General features: G+C 42.9%; 1 protein-coding gene across 1 annotated transcript in view; it reads right to left on the bottom strand.

The window, feature by feature from the left end:
* Positions 1–19,765, bottom strand: part of EFNB2 (ephrin B2) — a 42,571-nt gene extending 22,806 nt beyond the window's left edge. The window contains exon 1 of the mRNA XM_026034576.1: positions 19,159–19,765. Within this exon, the coding sequence (XP_025890361.1) occupies positions 19,159–19,286 (128 nt within the window). The 5' untranslated portion in view covers positions 19,287–19,765. The remainder of the gene's footprint in view (positions 1–19,158) is intronic.
* Positions 19,766–27,387: the final 7,622 nt, after the last annotated feature.

Raw genomic sequence — 27,387 nt, 5'->3', positions numbered from 1 at the left:
ACGCAAACAGGGCAGAGGCAAAAGGGGCCGTGACGGTTTCTGAGCTCACCCAGGTGATCTGCTATTAACCCCATCACCTTGTCTGGCCACAGCCCAGTCTTATTTGCTCCAACGCAGCAATCTACRACATGAATATTACTCCTCTTCCTCCCACCCTGCATGCCAGGCCAGAGGCCCGTCACCGTATGATCCCACTGCTGCAAATATCCCCATGTGCAGCTAGTCTACTTCACATAATGGGAATACATAGCAAGAGACACACAAGATTTCTCAGGACTAGATATTTTTTTTAACGACAATCAATTTAATTTTGCATGGATAATAAATATGGAATTCATCATGTTAGAAGCACACACCTGGCTATCATTACCAACAATATGACCTAAAAGATGCTCCAATAAAAATAAACCTATTTTTAGATTTTGTCTATTTATGTGTTTAATTAAGTATCAACATACAAAGCCTCTGTACAAATCTGAGCTCAAACAGGAATGGCTCATAGGCAGCATGCAGGGCAATTCTCAGAAACAACTCCTAAATTGAAAACACATTTATGTGTCTTGGTTAAGTAGCTAGGAATTGCCCTATAAAATGTAAAGGACAGAACCACCCCCCACAGACAACTAAAACTCATTTTACAAGGGCTTTAACTGATGCCCTCGTTAGGCTTTATGGCAAGGGAATATGCTAGCTATGTGTCTGAAGTCTGCACAGTCTGAGAATTAAGCTTGAAAAATCTGCTACCACTTCAGTTTCTGAACGTTTAGGATATAACATTGATAAGATTAGAAAGAAAGGAAAAAAAAAGAAAAAAGAAGACGAGTGAAAGAAAAAGGATTAATCTGTGAACTTGATTTTCTTGATTTTTTTTTCCACCGTTTGTAGTTTTGACAGTTACTTTTATGTGAAATGTATTTTTTCCAATTTAGGTTATTTTCTTACAACAGTAAATTATAAATGTGGATGGAGAGAATAAAAACAAAACTTTACCTCATGCATTTCTGTTTCACCACAAAAATTTACAGTGACCCATAACTAGGCATGATTTTATCCAAGCTCTTGTGTAAGAACAGTCTCGCTACTGTGTTTTTATAAAGATTTTAAATCAATCATCTGCTGGATCTAAACATTTTCTGAAACTAAGCTATTTATCAAATGCCAAGGGACAGGATTGAGAGTATTGCCATTACAATCTTTTTTTTTTTAAACTTTGTATCTTAAAAAGGATGACTACATACAGCCTTCATATAAGTTAATCAAAATTTCATCAAGGGTGAATTTATCCCAAATCTTTATTTCTGTAAGTGCTAATGCCTTAAGCATTCTGGGGTAGCATCAACACTTACAAAATATTGGCAGGATTGCAGCTATAAAAATAAAATTTATAAACTGATTTTAAAAGTGTGAATGGAACATGCCTTCAACTAATTAAAGATCTTTTTTCAAACAAAAATAAAATAAATTTGGATCAAGATGTTTTCTGAATCCCACAAATGACACCCAGAGGAGGCTACATTATACTGATCGTTACTCCAGATACTAACACACTTTTGGAGTAGTTGGGACAGTGACAGCACTGGAACCATGCTTTCTAACCATAAATATTCTTTAATGGAAATCCTACATACCAATACAGATTCCCAATGGAAACTCTGGGGAAACACTCAGCCAGTTTCCTGACTTATTTCTTCCAGCAGTCAGATAAAATGAGATTAGAGCATTTTGAAAAATCTTACTCACATTTATAATCCTAGTGCTTACTGTGAGAAAGCACAGAAAAGTATATTAAATATAGTAAAAGCTGTAGAATTAAGTTAACACACATTCTGTCTGGTATTTTTGGATAAAGACTGTTTTCAATGATATCCCAAAGCTGGTGAATTGTGGRTGACAACATCTATGTCAAATTTGTCCATGGATGTGAATCCATCACACCAGCTTCCAGCTATTCACATATATTATCAAGTAACAGCAACTTCCTGAGCTCTCCAACCTTGTTAAAAATAACTATTATTTAGGTCAATATTCACATACCACATATATAAAAAGTGGACTTGGAAAAGAACAGTCTATTCCCTACTCCTATCAGTGTTATAGTTATCTTCTGTACTACATTCATGCTTCTACTTCAAGGCMCAGCTGTTCTTGGGGTCAATATACTGGCCAAACTCCTAAAGAAGTCAGATCGACTAACTTTTGTTTAAAAAAAATAAATAAATAAGATCTGTTTTTAAAGTTCGATTTGTTTTGTTAGTTAGAAGTTAGATTTGATTTTGAAATTTTATAGAAATGGAATTTTAAATTCTACAAAGTTTCATATGGATCTCTTAATGATCTAATTTAGGTTTTATAGCAACTTACTGCATTAACCCCCATTAAATTACGCAGCACCATTGCATAACAGTAACTCTTCAAACCCATCCTATTCCACATAACATTAAATTCTCCTGGAATTAGAACTTTTATCTGTCAGCAGATTTTTTTGTGAATATATTCCACTATTCCTTACTAAACAGCCACATCTGAAATTATAAAATTATCAAGATACAAAATTATCAGAGATTTAAACTCATGATAAACTTATTGTTATATAAAAAATGTTTTGCCAAGCTCTTATTGTTATATAAAAAATGTTTTGCCAATGCTACACACATGAACCCATATGCGTATGTGTGTGTGTGTAAAAATGTAATATTTAGCTTAAACTATGTCTTAGTCATAAATGCAATTTTAGAAAGCATGTTACTACTTGCTAAGAGTCTTATATATTTAACTGGGGAAACACTGCCAAATTTCTGTACTTTAATATCTTACCTGAACTAATTGGTCTAGGCAGTTAGTTTTAATTTAATGTAACAAAAATAACCCCCCAAAATTTGAACAATSAAGGTGTTTCCTAAAATGCAGCCTGAAACCTTATTTTGTAGAATACTACTCACTTAACTTTATGAAGTTTATCTACCAGTCTGACTATAAAGTTATTCATTGAAAAGTTTCATTAAGAAAATGCTATGAATACTAATAAGTGTGTTAGTCTGTTACTTGTACCAGTGCAAAGTAAAAGAGAATAAAGAACCATGACCCCTGTATAGCTCCTGACTGTTTAAAACAAAAAAAAAACAAACAAAAGGGTTGTTAAATAGCATATAATACATATCCTCATCTCAACTTTTGAGAAAATTACAAAATTCCTATTTTGACTCTAGTCTCCAGAAGGAATAGTTAAGCAAGGCGAAAGTCATAATGGCTTCATGCAAAGCAAATAAAAGTTACAGGAAGAACTCCCAGTGATTTCAGCTGAGCAGCAGTGGCCTAATCACAGTCTGCTGAATGAGATGAAAATCACTTTTGCAGAATGCCAAAGACTTTGACAGAGACAAAAGTGCTCCAGAGGAGAGAACCATGCTCCTTGCAGCACTTTCACATTAGTTTCCCTCGTGCTCAGTATCATATTTGAAAATAAGCCATGTGGATATAAGGTTCACGCAGTGATAAATGCGCTGCACTTCTTTGCAGCAGCGGTGATTTTATAGGACTGATCTCACCTCAGTTTAAGTGGATTAAGTGAACAGGAATTCACTGCGAACAGGATCAGAAAYTGCTATGGAGGAGCAAGAAAAATGAGCTTCATCAGAAGAGATTAAAGTGGAGTCTCTGCCTCAAAATAGGTATGGAATTTGGCTGAAAAAAGACAGGCACTTCTCTTACATGAACTGTCTGCAAGAAGAAAATACCGTAAGGCTTGACACAACAAGCTGACAGGACTGGCAAAAGAAACTTTGAAAAGAGAAGAGGTGCAGCATTTCATATTATTAAAACTCTTTTGCCTGAGTTTTAGAAGCTGCTTCTGTCAATGCAATGTTATTAAATTATTTTAATACTCTAACATGGTTTTAGAGAACATATTAAATAAATACATTTCTGAATTTAAATGAACGCAAGAAGTTTAATCTACTAACCTTTATTTATATATGAGATTTTTCCATGCAGTTAATGAAACTATTCATACAAGCAGGGATTCCTTGCATTAATAGGAGTTGCAGAACAGAAACCAATGGAATTCAAATAAATAAATAAACATATTCATATTCATCCTTTAAGATCTTCAATGGCAAGTACCACAGTACACAAAGCCAAATTATAAAATACCATAACCCAGGTTTTTGAAACTACAGTTCTTATGTTTCTCACTTTCACTGCAAACATCTTTGAAACGGTCAGCTTTGAAACGCAATCCTGGAGCTGTAAGTGATCTCYATCCTGGGTTGTGCAGAACCTACTTGTCTTTGCCCTTTCCCATATCCAAAGAAATCCTGTTTTGTTTTAAGACTATCCAGGGGTGAGTGCTCGCAGTGCACAGAAAAAGGCCCTGGCCAAGCGGTTATTTCATGCCAGTCCCAGGACACAAAAGGACAGCAGGGCCATTTTGTGTGGCAGAAATGGTGGGCGCCATTTTGTGTGGCTGAAGAAGCCTCCCAAATGGACATTGCCTTTGCTGGCTTTCCTTGTACTTGTTCTTACCGGAAACTTACTCAGACAGTATTCAAAAGGAGGAAAAAAAAAAATACACACACACACACACACAAAAGAAACCCCACCTTTATATGCATTAAAAAAGGATGGGATGAAAGTGCCTATGCTTTTCTCTATACAGGATTGGACACAGAGCCAAGCTGCACCCTCAGATTGCTGTCCATAAGGCACAGCATCAGCTCTAAATACAGGGACACCCACAGGCACCATGACTCTTCAAATATTTCAAAAGACACCGAGACCAGCCTCCTGCAAAGATGCGCCATGAACTCCCTTCCCCATCATGTAACCCGCATGAGCACTGCCTTTGAGGAGATGCGCGCGGTCACCTCTTAGCTTCCCGCAAAGCCGCAGCCTTGCACAAAAGCGGCAATTGTGGCGTGATACTTGATCACTCCGTCAACCTTTCATGTGTATCAAAGGAGATCACCTGCAACCTGGCACCAAAAACCATCCTACTGGAGATGTGCTCTCAAAGAGCAAATCCKCTCCAGAACTGCGATATAAGATTACAGCGGTGATCTCCAGCCACGGAGTGGAGGGAAAAGAAAGAAATAAAGACAAAGAAATAAGCCAACGGAACAGAGGTGCGCTTTAGTGGCTATCCCAATACTGGGCTCAAGCAGCGAGAAGTGACTCCCTGCGGCGTGGGACGGCGGCAGCCTGGCCGCCCATGTACTGGGCTGCGCTGCACGTCAGCGGATCCATTTCAGTTGGACACATTTTCCGCCTGTTTTTTTTTTTTTTTTTTTTAATGAAAAAAAAAATCATTTTGCTGGAAAGCTGCCCTTTCCCTCACTGTTTTTGGCTCCATCTCGCACAATAAACAATAATAAAAAAACCCCACAGTTATATAACTAAACTCTTCAGACAAACTTGTGCTCTACCCTTCGCTCCTCAGCATAAAGGCAGGATGGTGCAAATAAATGCAGTTTCCCTCAGGTAAAAAAAAAATAATTTTACTCTGTCTTAAAAAAAAAAAAAAAGAAAAAATCTTCCGAGAGTAAACATCTATCTCTTATTTTTCCTCTGGAACAGGGAGCAAGATCTGTGGGGTTTTTCTTTTTTTTCCTTTTTTTTTTTTTCATACAAGATTGTATAGCTTATCTTAGAGCATTTACCACACAGGTATTAAGACTTGCAATGGTGAAAATACATAGGATACATAGGATTCAATTCATTACSAAGAAAGAAAAAGTATTTCTGTTTTTTTTCTCAAAAGAACACAGATTTTATATTCACCTTTTGTACATGACCTCCACATAAAGCACTATTAATTGCAATTAACTTTTGATATTATTGTGCAGAAAGCAATTACTGCTCTGCTAAAAGTACATAAAGCACTAGAGAATTCTGATCCATTTACTAAATCAATTCCGGTTACCACAAAAGAACCACTAATGTGCTCCAGGATAGTCTTGAACTGAAGGGGAAGAAAAATGTAAGGATGCAGCTACTTCAAACTGAATTATATTATCATTTCATCAGTATTTTCAGAAATATGAATCCTCACAACAGTGCTGAGCTCATTTCGCTTCAAGCAAGAGGGGACAATTCCAAATCACCATTTGGTATCCGTCCTTCACACACAAGCATGCAAACACATACAAGCACATTCATTTTTTTATTGCATTTTAGCAAGAACCTCGCTTTCTACATATTTTTGTTTGTTTGTTTTTAAATGCAAGAGGCTGCAGCAGAGAGTGGAAGTTGTTCTGTACAAATGGCTTATTCTGAGGAATTTCAGAGAGAGAAAACACTCAGTAGGTGCATTGTAATTAGTTGCTCTTTCTAGTTACCTCTTGACAAATGATGCATATGGGTCTGGATGAGAGCCCAACTCTTGACCCATGCCACCACTACACACTTTAGCACTTCAGGGAAAAAAAAAAAAAAAACCAAAACACCCTAAGCCTCAATGTTCTTTTCATTTTGTTTTTCCAGAAATGCAGTTTCAGTAATGCACAAAATGAGAACTAGATGTTATTAGCAAGGTTGGATTTCTTTCAGAAATGCTTCTTATAGTTACATTCTAAATATATTTGAGGGAAGCTTTCTGGTTTAGATTCCTTCCAAATACATAGCATGTTTCAGGACTGGGTTAAAGGATAGGACATGGCATTACACAGGCCAAACCTTGTTCCCACAACCCTTAATACACTTCTGCTACATTTTTAAGGCTCTGAAAACAGAAGATATTCAAAAGATCATTACTTTTAACACAGGAGATCAGAAAAATGCAACTTTTACCACAAAAAAAAACCCTTAAAAATAAACATTTTTTTTTTTTTTTTTGGATAGCACTTTACTGCCCCCTTTTGCACTTTAACATTAGAACAGGTTTCAACACAAACATTCCTCTGTGAAACACTGTTAAGACATGGGGTAAAAGGCCAAGTCATCATGTTTACACACTAGTAGTCTCTCAGGCACTACTTTTGGAGCATCCTGCAATTACCTAAAAGACAAACAAGTGAAACATCTAGTTTTCATTGTCCTCAATCTTCCATGGAAGATCATCAGTAATGGGTGGTTTAAATTACCATTTTCTGTTTTAATCTACATGTATAAAGGCTATGGGGAAAGAAAGGGATATTGCTCGTTAACACAGGTTGTCTTTCTGCCACAATTTTCTAAAGTAAAGATCATCTGCAACTTCAATTTAGTTTTATTCAAGAGCAAGAAAAGAATGACAAAGGGCTTTCCAGACCGTCCCAGGCCACTCATGAGTTAGCAATCTCAAAAATTAAAAGGATGGGTGTATCCTTCAGAGGAAAACTTCACAAACTGGCAGGCAAGAAYATTTTCATGAAAGGTGAAGACAAGAAGCCTAGACATTCAAATACCCTGCTAGCCCAAAGGCATAAACCCGTTCTGCAACTCTGCACTGCAATTACAGTCAGTGCAGAATTCATGTGTGTCTGTGTGTGTCCATATATAACCAAAAAGTAATAAATTTGTAGTGTAGTGCCCAGTTATTTACAAAATACTAATTCATTATGACAGAGCCAGAGGGGCACTCATCCTGCCCCTAACCTCAGCTTCCATTTGACAAAGTCCATGTGCTGCTGTGCACACTTATATTTAAACTTAATCCATTTTCCTCTGTCATCCTACAATTACAATACAAGTCACAATAATATTAAATTTCACTGCCTACAGCATTGCACAATTGAACCATTACTGTAATGAAAAGTGACTCCCTTTGATACTAACGCTGGTGTTTTCTCTCATTTGCTAGCCATGAAATACAGGAAGAGAACAATGTTGTTTTAATTAAAGAATTGTTGCTGAAAATACGCTACTGGGAATATTAAAATAGTTCTTTGCTCTTGCAGCAAAGATAATCTGGTATTTATATGGTCTGTATTTAAAGAAAAAAAAATCTGTGCCATRAATTCAGTGTAACACAAAACCGCTGCTCTACTTGACTTGTGCTCACAGAAGCAGGGTGTGCCAAAAACAAGAAACATGGCGCTTTGTTGAAAAGATGCAGAGCTGCAGTTAGTATGGAATGGGAAGGCAAACCAAACCATGTGTGCTTCTTACACGAGTCTTACACTAAAGGCTTTGCTTTTCGAAAGCTAACAGAGACCAGCTGGCATTTGCCAAAGAACTAGTTCTCAAAAAGGGCACAGTAAATCACAAGCTATGGCTGGAAGAGACGAACAATAAAAAGCAATTGTTCTATTGCTGTGCTATTCTGTGCTTTCCTCTGCTGCTTCTATTACAGAAACAATTCTTATGTCAGCCACAATACAAGGATGCAAACCAAAGTTTTCAGCCTTCTTTCTCTTGGCTGTAATTTGTTCACACCTGTACAGTCTTGTTCCAAGCAATGCTCCAAGCAAAGTCTATAAAAAAGGGCGGGGACTGTCTTGTTACTTGATGAGACATTAATAATCAGTGATTAGATCTCTGAAATTCAAAGGAAAAGAATTCAGCTGCTTCGCAGTTGTCAGGAAAGATACTATTCCGTAACATTTGCCGCATAAGGAAACACTGGAATGAGTTGTTATGGAAAGAGTTATGCCAAATCAGTAACAACACCAAACATATTTTGGTAAGTCACTGTTACGCAGGATTTGCAGAACCCAGCTGCAACTGTCTTTCATTCCTACACTGCATCGTCTCCTCTCCTTACATATAAAGTCAATTTTCAGATGGTAGAAAATGGCTTTGGGCATAAACCCAAAATAGGAATCTACAATTGGTCCTCACATCCATCTCACATTAAATCCAAGATYCAGCCACTAGGAAGCTTGGAGATCACACGTTCTTACATTAAATTTAGAYATTTCCAAAGTTTGCCAGAAATGCAGAAATATATTAAAATAGGACAGCGACAGCCACCTCCACATCTAACCTACATGAAACAACTTCGGGCCCAGTGCTGTGCTGAGCCTTGCAAATTAATCTAAACTGAAACTGAAGTAGTTCAAAAATTACTGTGAAGGTTCAGAAGTTTAACCAGGAGTAGCCCAAACATCTCTGCCTCTGGATGAATCCGAGGGGTTCAGCAAACAGCTGGGGACAGTGACCACTTCAGCCACACCATGTACATCAGCTGCCCTAAGCTGGTGAGAATTTTAGATTTTGTTTCAGCCTCCACCACGGTGAGACTGTCTACTGCCATCAAAAATTGGATTATCTTTCAGATGGGTAACCCTTGCTGCTCTCGGGAATAACAGAATTAGTAATAGCAACTGGTACTGGTAAGTGCATGGAAATTACTCTAAACTGCAAACGAAACATGGAAAACTTAGGGCCATCAGAGGCATCAGCAGAGGCAGAGCTCAAGCCGCTAAGGTGGTGGCAGCTCCCGAGGCTTCCGTGCCCTGAGGAAGGGACCACCCGTGTGACAGGTGGATTCATTCCAAGGGCAGACGTGGCCTTCGCTTCTGACATCACTTGCTGGTGCAAAATACGTAACCAACAGTGAAAAAGAAGCGTCTTGGCCCAACCTCAAAAATCTTCACGTTCTGGCCTCGGTTCGGGAAAGCGCACGCTTAAATTCACTCTGCTTAAACAAAAATACTCAGTGCTCGGTATGAGATTTTCTCAATGAGGACTGYTTCCTGACTTGGTTTCTAGAAGAAAAACTACATCTTCCTCACTTTGCCCTCACACAAAGACTGACAGAACTGAGAGGGCTACTATAAGCAATAAACCTATATAGATTCAGCATTATTTTTTTTTCAAAAAATAGAAACTGATGTCTGCTTTAAAAAAAAAAAACAGACGAGGTAATGATAACCTGCAGTAAAGGTCTTTTAAAGTATTTATTGCACTGACTAGTAATCCTACCTGACAACGTGACCTTCCCTGCTCAGTTGATCTGTATAGTTTGGAATTACCTTGGGGAAGATAAATAAATAAATTAATAAATGGAAAAGTAAAGGTCAAGTGTTGTGCAGTGATTAAACTGGACTGCTTCTGAACTAAACCAAAACTAATTAAATATGAAGAAAGCAAGTGAAGTGTGGACAGTTAATGCTAYGTAATACTATAGGACTGCGAATCCTCAAAAGCAGCCAAGTTGTTCCTAGCTCCAAATCCACACTTTTACCCAGCCAGGTAGAGAAACCAACTGCTCCTCAGGCGGTAGGTAAGCAGATGGCAGGCACCAGCAAAAATAAAAATGCAAAACGATGCACCACTTGAAGAATCAGAGCCATAGCTATGTGTCTTTCGCCAGTGCTCACTGCATAGGTTCCTTAAACAAASTGCTTCAAACTTGCAGAACATCAAAAGCCAGATGGGCCCTCCTGAACGAATCCACAGGCAAGGAGCCAGGATTCCAGTTCTCTGCAGAAATAGGCCTGGACTTGATTTGAGTCTTCTTAGCTCTGACAGGCTGGAGTCTGGCAGAACTCCCAAATCCAAAATAAAATCACATTCAATTGTGACTAGACTTTAACTAATAATAATAATACATTCTAAATCCCTCTCATTAGCTTTTAACGAATGCTTCCCTATACAGTGTATTGTTCACCTTTCCCACCGCTGCTTTTTGGGCTGGGTACCTGCATCAATACCCCATTGAAATCAAAGTTACAAAAGAGTGGGAAGTAATTTATAGTGTCAGGTTTGTTTTCAGGCTGAAGTATCATTCCAACTTCCCACCCTCTCTCCTGTACAGGACAAGCCATCTAATTTCTCAGCTTCTGTTAACATGTGGAGAACTTGGTGTACATAATGCTGAATCTTACTAAATGTTACTAACACTAATGTAGCTATGAGCCATTTAAAAAGGCCACCATAAGTAGCAAAACCACCTTTATCGCTATGTGTATGTTATCCGTGAGGAATGATTCACCTAGCAACATAATCCCCTACCAGCCTTTATCTTTCTTGGCTTGGGACCTATGTTTAAAACCAGGAGAGAGCACAGACCTATTACATCAAAGTTTAAATCAGCTGCATTATAATTATCAGGCTGATACCGCAATAAACACTGGGTGTTGGCTGGCCAGGATTGCCAAAAAAGATAGAGGTCCTGCCCTTATTTGCTGTCTTTGACAACGCATATAATCACATCAAAGGTAAGTTTTCTGCATCACAGTTAACAGAAAGGAGAGAAAAGAAAAAAAAAAAAAAAAAAAAAAAAAAAAAAAAAAAAAAAAAAAAAAAAAAAAAAAAAAAAAAAAAGGGAAATCTGGAGTTTTTTTCATTGAGTAAAATGACGGATTTAGTTTGTTATATGAAAATTAATTTTTTTGTCTATAATAAAAAAAAGGATTATAATGTAAATTCCCTGCAGGCTAACATAATACTCACTGAAATCACTTGAGGTATTTTCACTGAGTTGAACAGAAGCCAGGCAGAAGCCTCAAACATGTTTACCTACTTGAGACTGAAAATTTATAATACTAAAGATTTTTTTTTCTGATACAGAATTTAAAATGAATTTATTATAACAGTGTATTTAAGAGTGTGTGAAGAATTCAGAAAATCCAAACGTGGATTTATAAGTGCAGGAAATAACTACATTTTCCTAAATCTTTATCTAAGACTTTCTTTAGAAAAGATTAAAATGACACTGAAGACACTGCAAGTTTACAGAACTTGTGTGTATGCTATTCAGGTTCCATTTAGAAAATCTCTCCATCCCCATGGTTAGAGGAGAAACAATATTTTTTTTTCCTTGCCATTTTGTTCTCATTTCAGAGGCGTATTGAGGGTAATGTGCTGTTTTCTTAAAGCATTGATACTTTACTTTCTCAATTAGGTGCAAACTGCAAACCCTCACGCGCAGGCCTGCGTAATAAGTGACCACCATCTGAGGTAAGCAGAACCTGCAGGTGGTTGTGTATGGGAATACACAGCCCTGACACCGGGTGCACAAGGAGCATGACACAGACTTACCTGCTCCTTTTCGTGCCTCGCCAATGCACCAAGTCTCATCTCGTACATTTCTGAGATGTGACATGACAGGCCGGTTCGAAAGCTAAATGTTGGATAATGGTTGGCAAACAAAGGACATCGTTTTTTGCATTATTTCTTTAATTACTTTAACCCTTGTTCTAACAGAAAGCATAAGGCCAGAGTAATTCAGCTTCTCCCTTTGTCATTTGCCTGCCATAAATATGCACCAGTCTGCATTTGAAAAGCTGAAGGAGACCGCAAGCTTGCTGGACATTTATCATGCTCTGTTCCCTGTTAACAAGCAAATACTTTAGTTGAATGGCCCATTAGCAATCATTGTCAAATGCAGAATGCAAGGTGCTTGGATGTGACCGGCCTGTAAATTAGATGAGGGTGTCCCTGCGCTTTGGAGAATTTCTGCAAATGAAATGGGTCTTTTCATAGAGATTTCTGAAGGTTAAGCTGCAAGAGAGGAAACATATCTGAATACTTCAGACCCTGCATATTATGCCAATCTGTTCAGCTCCCTATATGCACTTATTTATTTTTCATCTGTTAAATCACATCAAGCAGCTTGACAGTTTGGGGCTTGGAGTTCCCTTTTCACTCGGATTTGTGAAACCTTCCAGTTTACTATGAGGTAGGATAAGAATGATAAATTCAAGCATGTAATTAACATCTTTATAAAAAAAAAAAAAAAAAAAAAAAAAGAAAAAAAAGAAGAAAAAAAAAAAGCTTCCAAGCCACTGCCAAACAAACAGCATGAATTCCATTTTGCCAAGCTCATCCGAGGCTCATTCCCACTAAAGAAAGACACAACTGTTATTGTAGGCTTCAGTGTTTTTTTCCCTCTGTCTAGACTCTGCCTAACAAATGCAGAGTGCTTTCTCTTTCCCCTTAGCAGACAAATGAGCAGGCAATAAAGTAAATATTTCCCATTTGAATTGCACCCCCCAGTTTGCAGTGCAATGCTGACAACCTTTATTTTGTTTAAAGGCCTGGATGTTTATGGGTGATAGTTGGGCAGAAAAGCAGGTCTTAACTGTTCAGAAGGCTGTTCAAGAGAAAGGGCAAGAAAAAAAGAATCAAGTAGGAGAGGTGTTTTACTATCTTTACAGCTACAGATCATTTCAAAGAGGTAAGTAAGGATGAAATTACCTGCTACCACACGGCTATAGGGGCTAGGCTGACAGCACACTCATCCCAATGATTTTAAGTGGGGACAGAGGGGGCCAGCAAGAGGAGGAAGAGGGGGAGCACAGAAAGAAGCAGGCTCTTATCTCATTCAGCCCTGGATTTCAGCCTGCCTTTTGGGAATAAATACCACCTAGACTAAGCCAGATCAATTCGGTTATCAGCGGCTTTATTAGTAAATACGAATGAATGACGGATTTTTCTTTTATATTCCTGCAGGACAAGAAACACAAGAAACGGTGAAGTATCATCTGGCTAAGACGCAGACAATGCACAGTGTTTATCTTTCCTTCTCCCATGGAGTGTGAGATTGAGACCACAGTCTGAAATATGGCTGAAATCAAAAGGTCTCTGTTTTCTTTTCAGATAACCCTGGCCCTACCTATCCCCCCCGCTCTCTGTTCCTCACCAGTCTATTCCTGCGTGAAGCCCAAATAGATTAAGGAAACAAATTCAAAGTGCAGCTAAGTCTACAGAATGGTGGCCGCTGCTAGGCCAGGAGTTAAAAGGAAAACCCCCACCCAACAACGGCAGCGATCTGAAGTTTTAATCAGTCCAGATCTCAGTTTAAAAGGGAGGGTAGTAAATGAAATCCATCTTTACCATATTATACACCACCAATGAGCAAGAACTGAGCAGCTTTTCTTTACTGCTCTAACCATCACAAGCCACAAGTAGGCCTTTCATACTTCCTAATCCTGGCCCCCAAGTTTTGTGCGCTTCTCACATAATACCTCACAGCCCGGAGCAAGGCCCTTAGTTTCTAACACCCCTTTCAGGGACGTGTCATTTCTAACATCAAGCTAATCTATATGTTGCCATGGCATCACCCTTTATCTGCCTTTACATCTTATGAACTGCATGGATTTACCACATTATTTTTATCTGAAAGACAGAAAATGGTGGTTTTATTGCCATACAATCAGATTACTGCTGCTAGTTTCTCTATGCCTTTTTACCATACTTCAATCAAAAGGGATCAGTTTCTTTATACTCTGCCCTTGATTTACATTACATCTGTAAAGACCAAGTCTGGTTTGTAATCCCCTTATTAACTATGACCAGGGTTGATTTGCCTAAAAATAAAAGCAAATTGTGTCAGACCTTTTCACTTTGTTTTTGATTCGGAACTACAAAATGGATTACTAAAGAAATCTTCAGAGTTCACACGGCTGGTATAGTACTGAATTTAAAATGAGAATTAAACAAGTTAAACATGGGAGCTGTGTCAACGGTTTACATTTTCCATCATGGGAGAAAGGCTGAACCGCGTATGTCTTTGTGTTCTCGGGCTTTAGAGAGACAATGAAGCCACAGGAGTTTCTCCAAGCTGCTCTAACACTGTCCATTTGCCATCCTCCCTTCCTTCACTTTTCATATAACTCCCTCCTCAACTCTTCTCCTCCCCCTCCCTACAGCCCCCCTCAATATACACACAACAAAAAAATTGCTAAGCAGACCTGTGCACTGGTTAAAAGTTTATTATTCTATGGCATATAATCCTATGGCACTACATATTTTAATCAAAATACTTTGAGCAGTTTAACATTCCTGTTTAAACTTCCACAATGCCTCACAAAGACTGAGCTCATAAGCAAATCTATGTAGATGTATGATAAATGACCTGAAAAACAGGTTTCTTTCTGTCAGCAGTCAAGGCAGGCAGACATTAGGCACACATGAATAACATTTTAATCACTATTTTTTTTTTTCCTGAGAAGAATACTTTCTTCTCATTTGCAATAAGCAATTTCAGGTATTGCAGGCTTCATGATACATTAAGATCAATTCCTAAGAGAACCYGTTTGTGGCTGCTGTGCTGGTCTGAAAGGCCCGATCTTTGCCAGCATGCCGCTGCAGTCACCTCAGGTTCTCTGCTGATTTCCCATTATAGAAACATTTAGTAAATCAGACAGTCCTAAGTTTCACACCTAAAGCAATGTGATCTTCTTGGAATAAAAAAAAAAAGAAAAGAAAAAGGGACTGGGGGAGGGGGGTTATTCTTGTAGGGGGGATAGCATATGTAGGGGGAGAACTTCTGATTTTAGCTTGTCTTTAGAAACACAGTGACTAAAAGTCAATTACCTCGTTTATCAAAGGGAAATAACTCTGCTTACAGATAACAGCCTTTACTATAAATAATATAGCAGTTACAGGATAGAAAATKGGAGTGAGAGAAAAAAAAAGGCGAAGTCAAAAACTCAGCCTTTCAGTCAGTTTGGAATTCATTTTGCTAATTCACTTGTGTTAATACCTGGCTACAAATGCCAGAGATATCAAATGGGCTGGAAGCTCACTGCTCACTTCTTGTGTTAGCATGCCAAGTGTCAGCAGCTCTGTTTCAGGTACAATTTAGAAGCATGTGTTTAAATCATCTTAACCTTCCACTCCTCTTCCTTCAGCTTGAAGCTGTAATTGTTGAGGTTAAGAAGTGCAGTCCCATGACACAGGACTCCCAAATAAATTCTTGTCTGGAAAGAGGCTACCAAGCATGTTGTAAGCTACCGTTTTAGAGAGCTCTTTGTGCTTCAGTTGGCTCAGTTGTCCTGCGAAACAAGGACTGTCCATTACCTACAGTTTATCATCCTGACAAAAAGTGAGGAATGTGGATGTGAAAGCACTAACAATTCCACCCCTGGTGCTTTCTCCTTTTCTCCTCTCTATATTAAAACCGACAAGATTAACCCAAATGCAAACTGCAGAGCATAGTTCAAGGGGCTATTCAATCGATTGTGAATGCACATTTGTTTACCTACAAAAAATAAGAATTTCAGATACAATGAGAAGCAGACTAGTCTAGATGCTACTGAATAGACCATTTAACAGGGTCATCAATCGCAGTTTATTTTACCAGTCTCTGACACCTTAGCATTTATTTAGAGATTGTCTRTGAAATACCCCTTGTATAATTGGTTATTAGAGATACAGGAAAAAATACTTAAGTCAATCAGTGTCAAATGCACCACTCATAAGGGTATGCTTGCATGTTTGTAAGGAGAACTGCTTTGCTGACCAGCCTATAGCAAGCAGGGAATAGCAACACTTTTTGTATGATGTTTCTCTGATAAATGCACTAAAACACACTCCATAAGACTACATTCCACCACGTAGTTCAAAGGCGGTGGTGAGCAGTTGAGGTGAAACTGAGGTAATCCATGCTATCTCTATATGTTTATCTTGGCAAAAACAACACATGCAGAAAGTCCCTTGATTAAAGAACATCAGCAACAGTTAAGCCTACCGTCACTGTTGTTTTCAACATCTAAGATCGAATGCTCTTCAAATGAAGTCTACAAAGTTTATCAGGATCATTAGCAACAAAGGTATTTAGCCTCCCAAACTGATATTTCATAGGTATGGTTATTGTAGGCATGTCACTTAAAACGCACATCTTCAAATTGGGTCGATGCAATGAAAGTGGATCTCGAGGAAAGGGCAGCGTGGGGGTGAGGACTTGGTTTGTATTCAAATAGCTACTGCATGCCCTCAGTCCCAGCCACCTGCTAAAAATTACAACCTCTAAACTTCAGTACAAAACCAATTCACTTTATATGTTCACCTCACCCTAAAATTTATTATTTCATACTTTATGTTAACCTGACTAATAACTTCTCACAGCATTTAATTGCCTACCTGTTCAGCAAATTTATGTGTCGAGACTTTCAATAGAGTTAAATGCATAGCTTCCATGAATAAATTAACCAAAGATAGTTATTACTATGAACCTAGAGAAGAGCTGCTTTATTACCCTATACTGAGATCCATTCAACAGCATATTTCTCAAGCTAACACTCAGCTTGAATCCTGAGTGAAGACAATCTTGTTCAAGGAGGAATTATCCAGTACCCTTCGGGCAAGCAACTGTGACAAGAATTAGTAAGAAATCCTGCTCATCGAAGTGGAGCTGTCTTACCAACAGCAATATTGGTAACATGTTTGTAAGCGTCCTCAAACTACAGGCCTCCAAGTGGCCTATAAATCACTAGCCTCAGCAATTGAAAAGACTAATTTTAATAGTGTACTTCTTCGCTGTGGTGATTAAACATCAATGAATCACTCGAGAAAACTCAATTACATCAACAGCAGAGCCTATTTTTAAGCATGCATTTAAGTTGAAAAAAGTAATTAGATATTATCATTAGATCTACCATTAACAACATTCAAACCCCTTTTTTGTAATCACATAGCTTAGAATTAGCCAAATGGAAACACAACTTTCATTTGATAAAGCAAGCGTGTCCCCAGGCAGGGCGAAGCGGGAATCGAGCTGAGCCAGGCGGGTGYTCCCCTTTCCCCGGTGGCCAATAGAAGCCATAAACACAAGGAAAGGCAAGAAAAGCCAAGCCTAGCCTAGCCAGGCGAGCGCGGCGCGCTGGGACTGGAGGCAAGCGGAGGCAAGGCCGGGCTCTTCTGCATTGGAAGAGTGACCTCTGTAGGTGCGAGCTGCTCACACGGCCGGGATGCCTCGCGCCTCCTCCTCGCCCGTGGCAGCGGGCCCAGGCTGGCGGCCCCGGCCTCCTGCGAGCGCACAGGGCACCGCTAAGGCCGCCGCGGCACCATAAAGGGCACCTCCTCGCTCCTCTGCTGCGCGCTCCTCTGCTGCGCCCTGAGACCACGTCCCGTCTTTGCTAGGCCGAGCACGGCGTCAGCGGCGCCGCGGCCACACCTGTGCAAGGCCACCGAGCCAGCTAAACTTTTATTTCAGTTGCCTTCCCACCTGCGGGGCATACATATAGCACCCGCATTCATCATGTAACAGCAGGAATAAACAGGGTGACATGAGTGGCCCGTGGTCTTGCCGTCTCTAGTTTCTCCGTTTTTATGGAGAGTTAGAAAACTTATTAGCTCTTTCGCAAAAGCTTAAAACCAGTCACATATTTCCATTATTATAAATAATACCGTCAGAAATCCTCAATGAGGCTTTGCTCAATGGGAGGGCCACGATGGAAGCGAGGCAGGATTACTCTGCCCCCTCCAGCTGCTAGTCCTAACTCAAACTTTGGAAAGCGTCACTAAATTACTGGAGACCCTGCCACCGGCACAGGATTAGCCCCTGATCCAGGAAATACTCCCATTCTTGTCTCATCGCCACCTAATGTTTCCTCTAAAGAGCCCCTTGGGAGAAGGCGGCATGTACTTACTGATTTAATGGGAAATCCTAAATTCAATTAAGTCACAATGCATATGCTGAAATTTCATGTCTGTGATCCTTTAAGTGTGTGGTTTACTTTAAAGCATCTCATTAAAAACATGTAACCTGAACGACCAAAAAAATGATATTAACTATTTCCAGCACAAGAYTTCCGAAACTCATTACAGACTAATATTCCCACGGTGGAAAAAAGTGAGGTTTTGCTGCAATAAAATGTTTTTATTACTACCACACTTTTAATGCATGAACTTAAAGTCAACTTTTGCTTTTCATGTCAAAAATAAAGGGGACAAAAAAAATCAGAAAGCAGAACTATTTTTCCACCAGTGTCTTAAGCAACCTTCCTGAAGAAAAAAAACTACTTCCTTAAAATCCCTCTTTCCCCAAAAAAAGGGTATATTTTTACATACGTTGAAATAAAGCAGGCTCTAGGAGGACACGCTTCTGTTTGCAGGGCGCGCTTCGAGCGCAAAGCCCTGTGCAGGCACGTACGGCTCCTTCCCCCTGAATTTGTTAATGAAGAATGACACTAAATGGCTCCGCGATGGGTAATGCTTAGTTCATTACTCACTGCCATGTGCCTCGACACCATCAACTCCACCACCAAATTTAGCCCTGCTACAGGCAGCTGTAACTTCGCTCAAGTCAAGACAGAGAGGGGGGGCGAGGGGGAAGATGAATGTGCATCTGCAGACGGAGGAGGAGAAGTTGGAGGCATCGCCCCCCCTCCTGGCTGCGCTGCCCTGCGGCCTCCGGCGGGGTCCGGTACCGCCCGGGCCGGTACCGCCTGGCCCGCGGATGCCGGTGGCGGCCGCCCGCGCTCCCGGGCCGCGGCTGCGGCACCGCCGCGAGGGCCGGGAAGAGAAAGAGGGACGGGAAAGCGGGGGGCAGGGAATGGGCTGCAAACTTACTTGGGGTTGGAGGAATTCCAGTAAATCGGGTCTAAAACTATGGATCGCGCCATTGCAGTCCTGCATAGAACCATGAAAACTCCCCAGCAGTACTTCCCGGCGGCGGCGTCTCGCCCCCGCGCTGCCATGGTCGCAAGCGGCGCCGGGTCCCCTTGCCCAAAAGCTTCGCCAACTCCTCCGTGCACCTGAGCAGCAGGGACGGGCGGGGGGCCGCTGTCCCCAGCGACCAAGAGGGGATAAAAATAAATATAATAGTTAAAAAAAAAATCACACGCGAAGGGTCGACGATGGCACTCGGCAGATCTACTGAGTCATGAATGCCGTTCGCATGTAGGAAACGCTCCTGCAAGGTACGATCCCGGCTACCTCCGAAGTAACAGCAACAGTAGCAAGAAAAAAAATAATAATAATGCGAATGCCTCAGTCCTTCCTCCTACTCGGAGTCTCCCGGCTGCCGCTGAAGATGCCACTCAAATCGACAACTCCCATTTGGATCCAGGGCGCCGTACACGTTCACAGTGTCTAAGGTCCGCACGGAAAGCGATAGATTTTAAAAAAATGAAAATAAAAATCAAACAAGATGCAAAGGAAGCGGGAGAGACGACGGGCTGCGAGAGCGGGACCCGTGCGCTCCGGGCGGCTCCTGCCGCGCGGCTCTCGGCGCCGCCGGCCCCTGCGCCCCGCTCCGCGCAGCCCGCGCGCACCCGCCGCGCTATAAATCCACTGCGAGGGGCGGCGCGCGGGGCCGCGGCCGCCGCGGGAGGGTGGGCGCAGGGAGAAAGAGGCGGAAAACAGTAATTAAAAATACACGGAGAGCAAAGCGAGCGGCGAGGGGGCGTCGCGGCTCGCTCGCCCGGTCGCTGTTCCGCCGGCGGGCTCCGCAGTGCCGCGCGAGGAGGAGCGCGGCAGGCGCAGGACGAAGCGGTGCCGGGCGCGGCCGTGCCCGCGACGGCGCCTCCAACCCGCGCTGCTCCCGCGGCGGCGGCGCCTCCAGCCCGCGCTGCTGCTGCCCGTGCTGCTGCTGCTCCCGCAGCGGCGAAGGCGGCGAGTCCCGGCGCAGCAGCGCGGCCGGCCCCGCCGCCCCGGCCCTATAAGCGCGCGCCCGCCGCGCCGCCGCCGCCGCTTATAGGGCGCCGCCGCCGCCGCGCCGCGCTGATTGGGCGCCGTGCGCGTCACTTAGCGCCGCGGAGGGCGGTGCCGCCGCGGGGCGCCCAGGTAACCCCCGCGCCCGCCCCGCCCCGCCCCGCCGCGGAGCCCCGCGGAGCGCAGCGGACCGCGTTCTGTGTGGGACTGTGGAGGGGAAGAAATTAGAATGAAATGAAATGAAATGAAATGAAATGAAATGAAATGAAATGAAATGAAATGAAATGAAATGAAATGAAATGAAATGAAATACACTTTACTAAAAAGAAAAAAAAATGTAATGTTTTCTTAAGCACATTTCCATTTAAAGCGTGCGGAGATGCGGCGACGCGCCCCCTCGCAGCGCGCTCCCCACTTTGCGCGCCCCTTTGCGCGGGCGGCCGCCGCTCCGCTGCGCGCATCGCTGCGCGCGGTGGGAGGGCCAAGGGACGGGTCCGCGCCCCCCTCCCCCCAGCTCCCCCGCGCAACTTTCCCGCGCGGCGCCGCCGCGAGTCACGGGGCCCCCACGCRGAGCTCCCGGCGCTTCCCTCGCGCCAGCAGGAGCGGGGCGCGCAGGGGCGCCCCAAGGCGCGGCCAGGACCCTGCGCGCGGCCGAGGGTTGGGGGCCCCCGCGTCGGGGGGGGAGCCCCTGCCCGTCCCCGAGCGCCGCTTTCCTCCCTGCCCCCCAACGTGGGGGTCTGTGTGGGGGGGTTAATTTTCCCATGCGGGTTTTGCGCCGGGGGGGCGCGGGGGAGCCCGGGGGCGGCCCCGCGGCGCCGCGCGCAGCTCCGCGCCGCTTCCACGGGCTCGCAGCGCCCACTGGCGGCCGCGCGCGGCGGGGGGAGGGGAGGGAAAGGCGCCCCCCCCCCCCCCCCCCCCCCGGGATCTCGCTTCCCCCCCCCTCACAGGCCTCCCCAGCGCGGTTCTCCCTGGAAATACCACATTGAACATAAACAGATAAAATGCTAATAAAATATTAACACCTTGTGTCCTCTCCCCCACCCCCCGAGACGGTGCCGCGGGGCTGCAAAGGAGCAGCGCAGGAGAAGGGTCCGCGCCGAGATGCGCAGCGAGGGTCGGGACTATCCGTGCGATGTCGGAGCGCGAAGCGGGTGGTGGATTCCTTCCACGAGAGACTTCTGCCAAAAAAAAAAAAAAAAAGAAAAAAAAAAGTATCTGTAGTATCTGTAGAAAGGATTAAAAGTTAAATCATTGGAAAACTGTGCGGCGCGCTCTCTGCCGTTTCCCCGCCTTTTAGTTAAAATGAGCGAAGCACATGCTAAAAATAAATAAAATAATAAAGAGCCAAGTTTGTATCATTTTATTCGCGAAGAAACGCTGCCGTGTATTTAAAACTCGGGTTAGCGCGGCTGCTCTTGCGGCTTTTAGACAAACGTAAAGGAGCGCTGAGAAGGAAAACGACGACTGGCCCCGCACTGCATTTCCCTGGAGAGTTTGGAAGTGGGTGGCGTTTCCCGCAGCTCTGCGGCCGGGCAGAGGGAAGAGCAGCCCCAGGGAAAGGCGCTCGGCACCCCACGGATCTCGTGCTGATCGCGCCGGCGGCGTCTCCGATGAAATCTCCCTCTCCAGGAAGCGAGGGAGGCAGTTTGCTTTTCACGCCAAACGTCGAATACGTTTTGAGGTAAACTGCCTAATTAAATTTAATTTCGCAGGGAGGGGGGAATTGCACATCCGGCGACGCAATTTGGGGGAAAAGGAGCCGATTCCCAACACTTTGGGAAGCTAGCGCTCAGGCGGGGGGCGGACGTGGGGTATCTATGCACATGGAGGGGCTTCAAAAGGTCCCTTCGCCAGGGAGGGCAGGAAAACCCTTAATTATTAAACTTCCAAACAAACGTGTGCGGTGTAGCCAGCCGAGAGGCAGTGCAAACACTCAGCCTGATAAGTGATTCCAGCCACAGGGACGTGTAAAATGGGTTTACCTGAGTTTTGTAACGCCGCTTCTTGTGTTTGTTTTGCACCAAAAGGTTACGAGCGGTTCCCTGCCGAAGCTGTGAGCAAACGGTGACCTCTGGCTCCCCATATCCTCGCGCCAAGTAAACCGGAGGAAACGAAGAGCCCTGGGCATTGTCTGAAAATATCCTCCTCCAGCTAAATATATCACTTCGTTGCTATTGTCCGACGGCTAATCATTTTACGTAAATACAGCCGTTTCCATTTGCTCTTCAGCGTCCTACTGGTGTAGGTTTAAAAAAAAAAATAAAAGCCTTAATAGAATCACTTCTCAGGCAGAGCACACAGAATAGCGGGAACTTTGTTTTTATTTATTGGTTTGCCTGGTTGCTTGTTTATGTGTTTATTTCTCGCCGAGATAACCGGAGCCACAAGGGCCGAGGCGGCGGAACCAGCGCGGCGGGAGGCGCGGGGCGGGCGGCCCCTTTCGGCCTCCAGCTCCGCGGGCTCCGTCCCGAGGAGCGGCCGAAACCGCCCCCGAGCAAAGCGGGAAACGCGAGAGGGGCCGGGGGGGAGGAGAGGGGCGGCCCGGGACGGGGGTGAGAGGGACCAAGGCAAAACTCCCGCGTCAGCGAGGGGGCAGAAGCGGCGGCCGCGGCTCTTGGCGCTGCGGTGCGCGCGGAACCGGCGCGGGGTCCCCCCGCAGCACGAGCTGCCCACGGGCCAGGAGGGAGGGAGGGASGGACGGACGGAYGGAYGGACGGACAGACGGAGAGCGGTGCCGTGAAGCAGGTGAGAGCTCTCGGGCGTCCTTAACTTCAGGGGAAACGGAAAAAAAAATAAGCGGGAGTCTGCGATTTGCACTTCTTAGGCCTTTATTTCTCCACCTCTGCCCTGCCGCACAGCACATTAAATCAAATTAAATAAATAAATAACAATAATAACAAAAAAGAATGTATCCTGGAATAACCGGCCTGTCTTCCTTCTGACAGCAACCTATTAACTACATCGATATTGTTCCTATGAAACCTGGGATAAAAGGCCCACATATTCGCATGTGGTCAGGACTGTGCTCAACCTCTGCAAGCCTCTTTTGGACATCAGGCTAAACACTGGGAATAAGGAGAATACAGAATAGCATAAAGAGTTATTTCTGTTTAATGGAAAAACCCACCTGTGTTTGCCATTGCTTGAAGAAGTGCCAGGTTGGAAATGGAAAAGGTACGATGTGATAGACGCAATTTCTGCCAAATTTAGTAAAGACAAATCATCGGACAATTGATACTTACCGATTTAAGCGGATCATTTATTGTTTACACAAAAGGCCAAGTGTGCTGGATACTTGAAACAACTCCTACAGTGGTGTCACTCGCACTGTAACAATGCATTTTTTCTGTATTTATGGTTGGGCAAATCTTTGTATTTATACACAAACACACTATGCTTATGCTGACTTGTCTTCCTCATGCCCGTTTTTCAGCAGAAAATTTGGTTAACCAGCTTTTTTTTTTTTTTTTTTTTTTTTTAAGAAAATTGAGCTAGGCTCCTCGTAATTTCAAGCAACTGTGTAAAAAAATCCCCTCTAAAAATTACTGTATTTCTAACTATTCTTGCAGTCATTCCTTTGACTTTGTTTTAAACGGGTTGCTCAGTGGCACCCAGCAAAAAGATTTTATTTGCTGATTTATTGTGGTCTGCGGGGCGAGATRGGCGCCGGGGGAGTAAGGCCAGGGAATAGGTGTAACAGGACGGGCATTCCGAAGGGCTCCCGGTCTCCTCACGGCGCGGCCGCTGCTCCTGCGCAGCCTCTGGCCACGCGCACCGGCGCAGTCAGGGAGCGCAGGCGACCATCGGGATGTCAGCGGAGGCTCCGCGCTCCTCCGATGGCTCCCAGGCAAGTTCGCGATTTCGGATCACGGCACAAAACGTGGAGGCAGGAGCAGGGGACAAGGCTGAGAACAAGTGTTTGGTGGTGCAGGCACCACCAGGCGCGCGTTTAAAACAGGTGCATGAAGAAGCTGTGACTCGATTCCAGCTAGACCAGGCTCCCGGTCTGCAGCTGAACCCAGACAGATGCTTCCACCTCCTTTTTTTTTTTTTTTTGTGTTCCGTGGAAAGTACCTAAGCACAACCCATGACTTCACATTTTCTTTCTGCATCCATGCAGCATAAAATTAAGAGCATTTATTTGAATTTCATCAGAGTTCTCACCAAGGCCCCAGGGCCTCGTCCTTCCACCAAGCCACAGCACAGTCCCAAATACTCCSCAGAGATGTCCTGGCGAGGAACCTGCTACTGGATGCCACAGTGTGCGAACAGCAAGACCTGCGGGCCTCTCTCTTTAGGATGTAGACGAGGAGCGACACAGAAGCACCTGCGCAGCTTTACAAGGACCCACTCACGTGTCAGAAAGAGGGGCTTCCTACTCCCAGATCAGCGGGGGCTGCGGCAGCCAGCTGCGCGCTGGTGCCTGTAGAGTGGTAATGGTAACAGACCAGGTTAAGTGCAAAGGGTGGTGTAACAAACCTCCCAAGTAGCTTCGTTCAGTTACAAAACTCGGCACACTGCTAGGATGCTGCCTGCAATGTCTTCTTGCAGCTGCCAGGCAAGCGTGTTGCTCGCTGTTGCGTTAATTCTTTAAGGCGGTTATGAGCAGGGATAGGAGAGGCTGAGATTCCCMTTGGTTATCAGGTATATAAATGAATACTGCTCAAGGCAGGCGGTGATGGAGGCAGCAACTTACTCCCTCTCCATGATTCCCACCCAAAATCAACCAACCAAGCAACTCCCCCCAACTCCCAAAAACTCAAATACTCTCTATCCAAAATTGAAGCTGAAAACTCAAAATAACCACCTAACACTGACAAAAGAAATTTCAGCACGTTCTCCATGTGCATYGATACCCTCAGAAACACGCACTAATACTGTTCAGCCACTGCCTAAATGTCACTCCGCATTTTGCCATCCCTGACACCTGCAGACCGAGCCGCATCGCAGACAGATGCAATATTTGACACATTTCATTTTCCCACCTTACGTCCATTCTTTCCTCTTCCCCAATTTTGCCTATTCTATAAACCAACAGTATGCCTTAAGTTTTGTGGTAATTTTAAAAGAAAATCCCAGAATCCAATGTGAAGGGTCTGTGAAACTATACCTAGCAGAGCCAATAAAGATATGGTGGTTTTGCAAAATTAATTTTTGCCCCAAAGAACAAAATACGTAGCCTTCTTCTGATGGCAGGAACAAGAAAACACAAGTAGGAAAGCAGGAGATATTAAAAGGAGATGTGATTTGACATTTTGTGCACACTAACAGCGTAATTAGGAAGGAAATAAAACCGCTCTAACTGTAAACTTAAGTAAGTCAGAAACTTATACACGTAGAGAACCAATGCTATTATTTAACAGTAAACTAGCAAGGAAGAGCCAAGTGCCTAATAACACAGCTGCGTTCAGAACAAGGCTTCTTGCCTTGGGAAGAGGAGAGTAAACAAAAATGCATAGGTCTGTTTCAGTATTGATTTTTAATAGCTTGTTTCTCATAAGGGAACAGGGGACGTTTTCCATTTAAGAAATACAGGTATCAGTTGAACTTTTAATACAGCCTGCTCCTGCCAACAGGTCACGTACACGATTTGGTTTCAGCTTGTTTTTATGCATTAAGCAACCCTCTTTTGTAATACAATATATAAAGACAAATTTAAGTACAGTGATAGTGTAGGTATTTTGCTGTCTTCACATTGATCTTGACATACTGGACAAATCAACACGTACCAATCTGTCCCCAGTCCCAAGTTCCATACAAAGCACGCTCAACACTGCTTTTGGTGATACATTCATTCCACTTGCTCCCACATTTCATTTGCCAAATCTACAGAAACATCTGTTGGGTGTATAAGAACTTATTTCCAACTTTGTCCAGTAAACATTCAAATACTCAGGTAACTACTGATCTCTTTCACTTTATGTTCACTACAGATGTCGCACACTGACAGGGAAAAGACAGTTTTAGAACTGGACAAGCTATAACAATCCAGATTTTGGTAGTAGAGTTATATACAAAAAGGGGATTTTTTTTATATAAAGCTTTTAATCTGTAGTTTCTTTTTTTTTTTCCAAAATAAAAACTGTATATATAAATGAATAACATTCAAAGATCTCATATACGAATAACAGTTGCTTTCTGGCTAAAACAATGCATTTTAACAGAATCTCACTTTCTGCTTTTGAGTTCAAGTGTGCTAGCCCATCCAGTCCTTTGGGGAAACCTTTTTTTTTTTTTTTTTAAGCCTTTTGGATCTGTAAATTCATTATATGGTAAAGATCTTAACTTACACAACATACTACATGATGGGGTAAACTGAAGGGGAGTAGCTATCCAAGTATTGTCTGGGTACAGTAAGCCAAACAGCTGTTTAAACACGATACTAGAGCTGAAATAGGTTTCTGTCAGAATAAAATCTGACACTCATGAAAAAAGCAACAGCCATCAAAAACATTCACAACTGCGGGGATTTTTAACTGTGTGTAATTTTGCATTATAGGTAGGAGCAGCCACAATAGTTTAAAGCAAACTTAAAAAAATACCACTATAATTTTGAATTTAATAATGTGCATTGTCATTCTTATAGCTGTTTATAGAAGTGTACTAAAAAAATTTACTTAAACATATGAATTTAAGACTTTCACTTTATTCAGCAAATTTATTTACACAATGGGGAACGCTGGTTGAATGCTGTCAATGTAATAAAAACAAATCTAACAGAGACAATACTGAACTCTCTCTATGTATTCATAGCAGAAATGACAAACTATTTCCTTACCTGTATCAGGAACATCAAGCGCAACAATGGGACAGTATCATAGGACACTGATTTAACAATAAACCACAGAGGTCCAGTAATACCATGACAATTTACCAAGGTATGTACTGACTTAAAAAAAAAAAAAAAAATTAAAAGTCAGCAATACCCAGTATAGAGTTCTGTCAATTATCAGAGTCAAACTCTGATGTGCAGGTAAGCAAAACCTTATCAGATCATTCACAATTCATAAAGTGACCTGATCTTTTTCAGACCACTAATAAACAAAATAGATGAGAACAGATTACTCTCTAAAAGGCAACAATGATCTGATAAGAATTTAGCTTAATGGAAGTTTTAAAAAAAAGAAAAAAAAAAGAATTGCAGAG

The sequence above is a fragment of the Nothoprocta perdicaria genome, unplaced genomic scaffold (genome assembly GCF_003342845.1).
Source record: "Nothoprocta perdicaria isolate Ctin4 unplaced genomic scaffold, notPer1 scaffold_148, whole genome shotgun sequence".
NCBI lineage: Eukaryota > Metazoa > Chordata > Aves > Tinamiformes > Tinamidae > Nothoprocta > Nothoprocta perdicaria.
The sequence above is the reverse complement of the archived record's forward strand: the minus strand, read 5'-3'. Positions and strand labels throughout refer to the sequence as shown.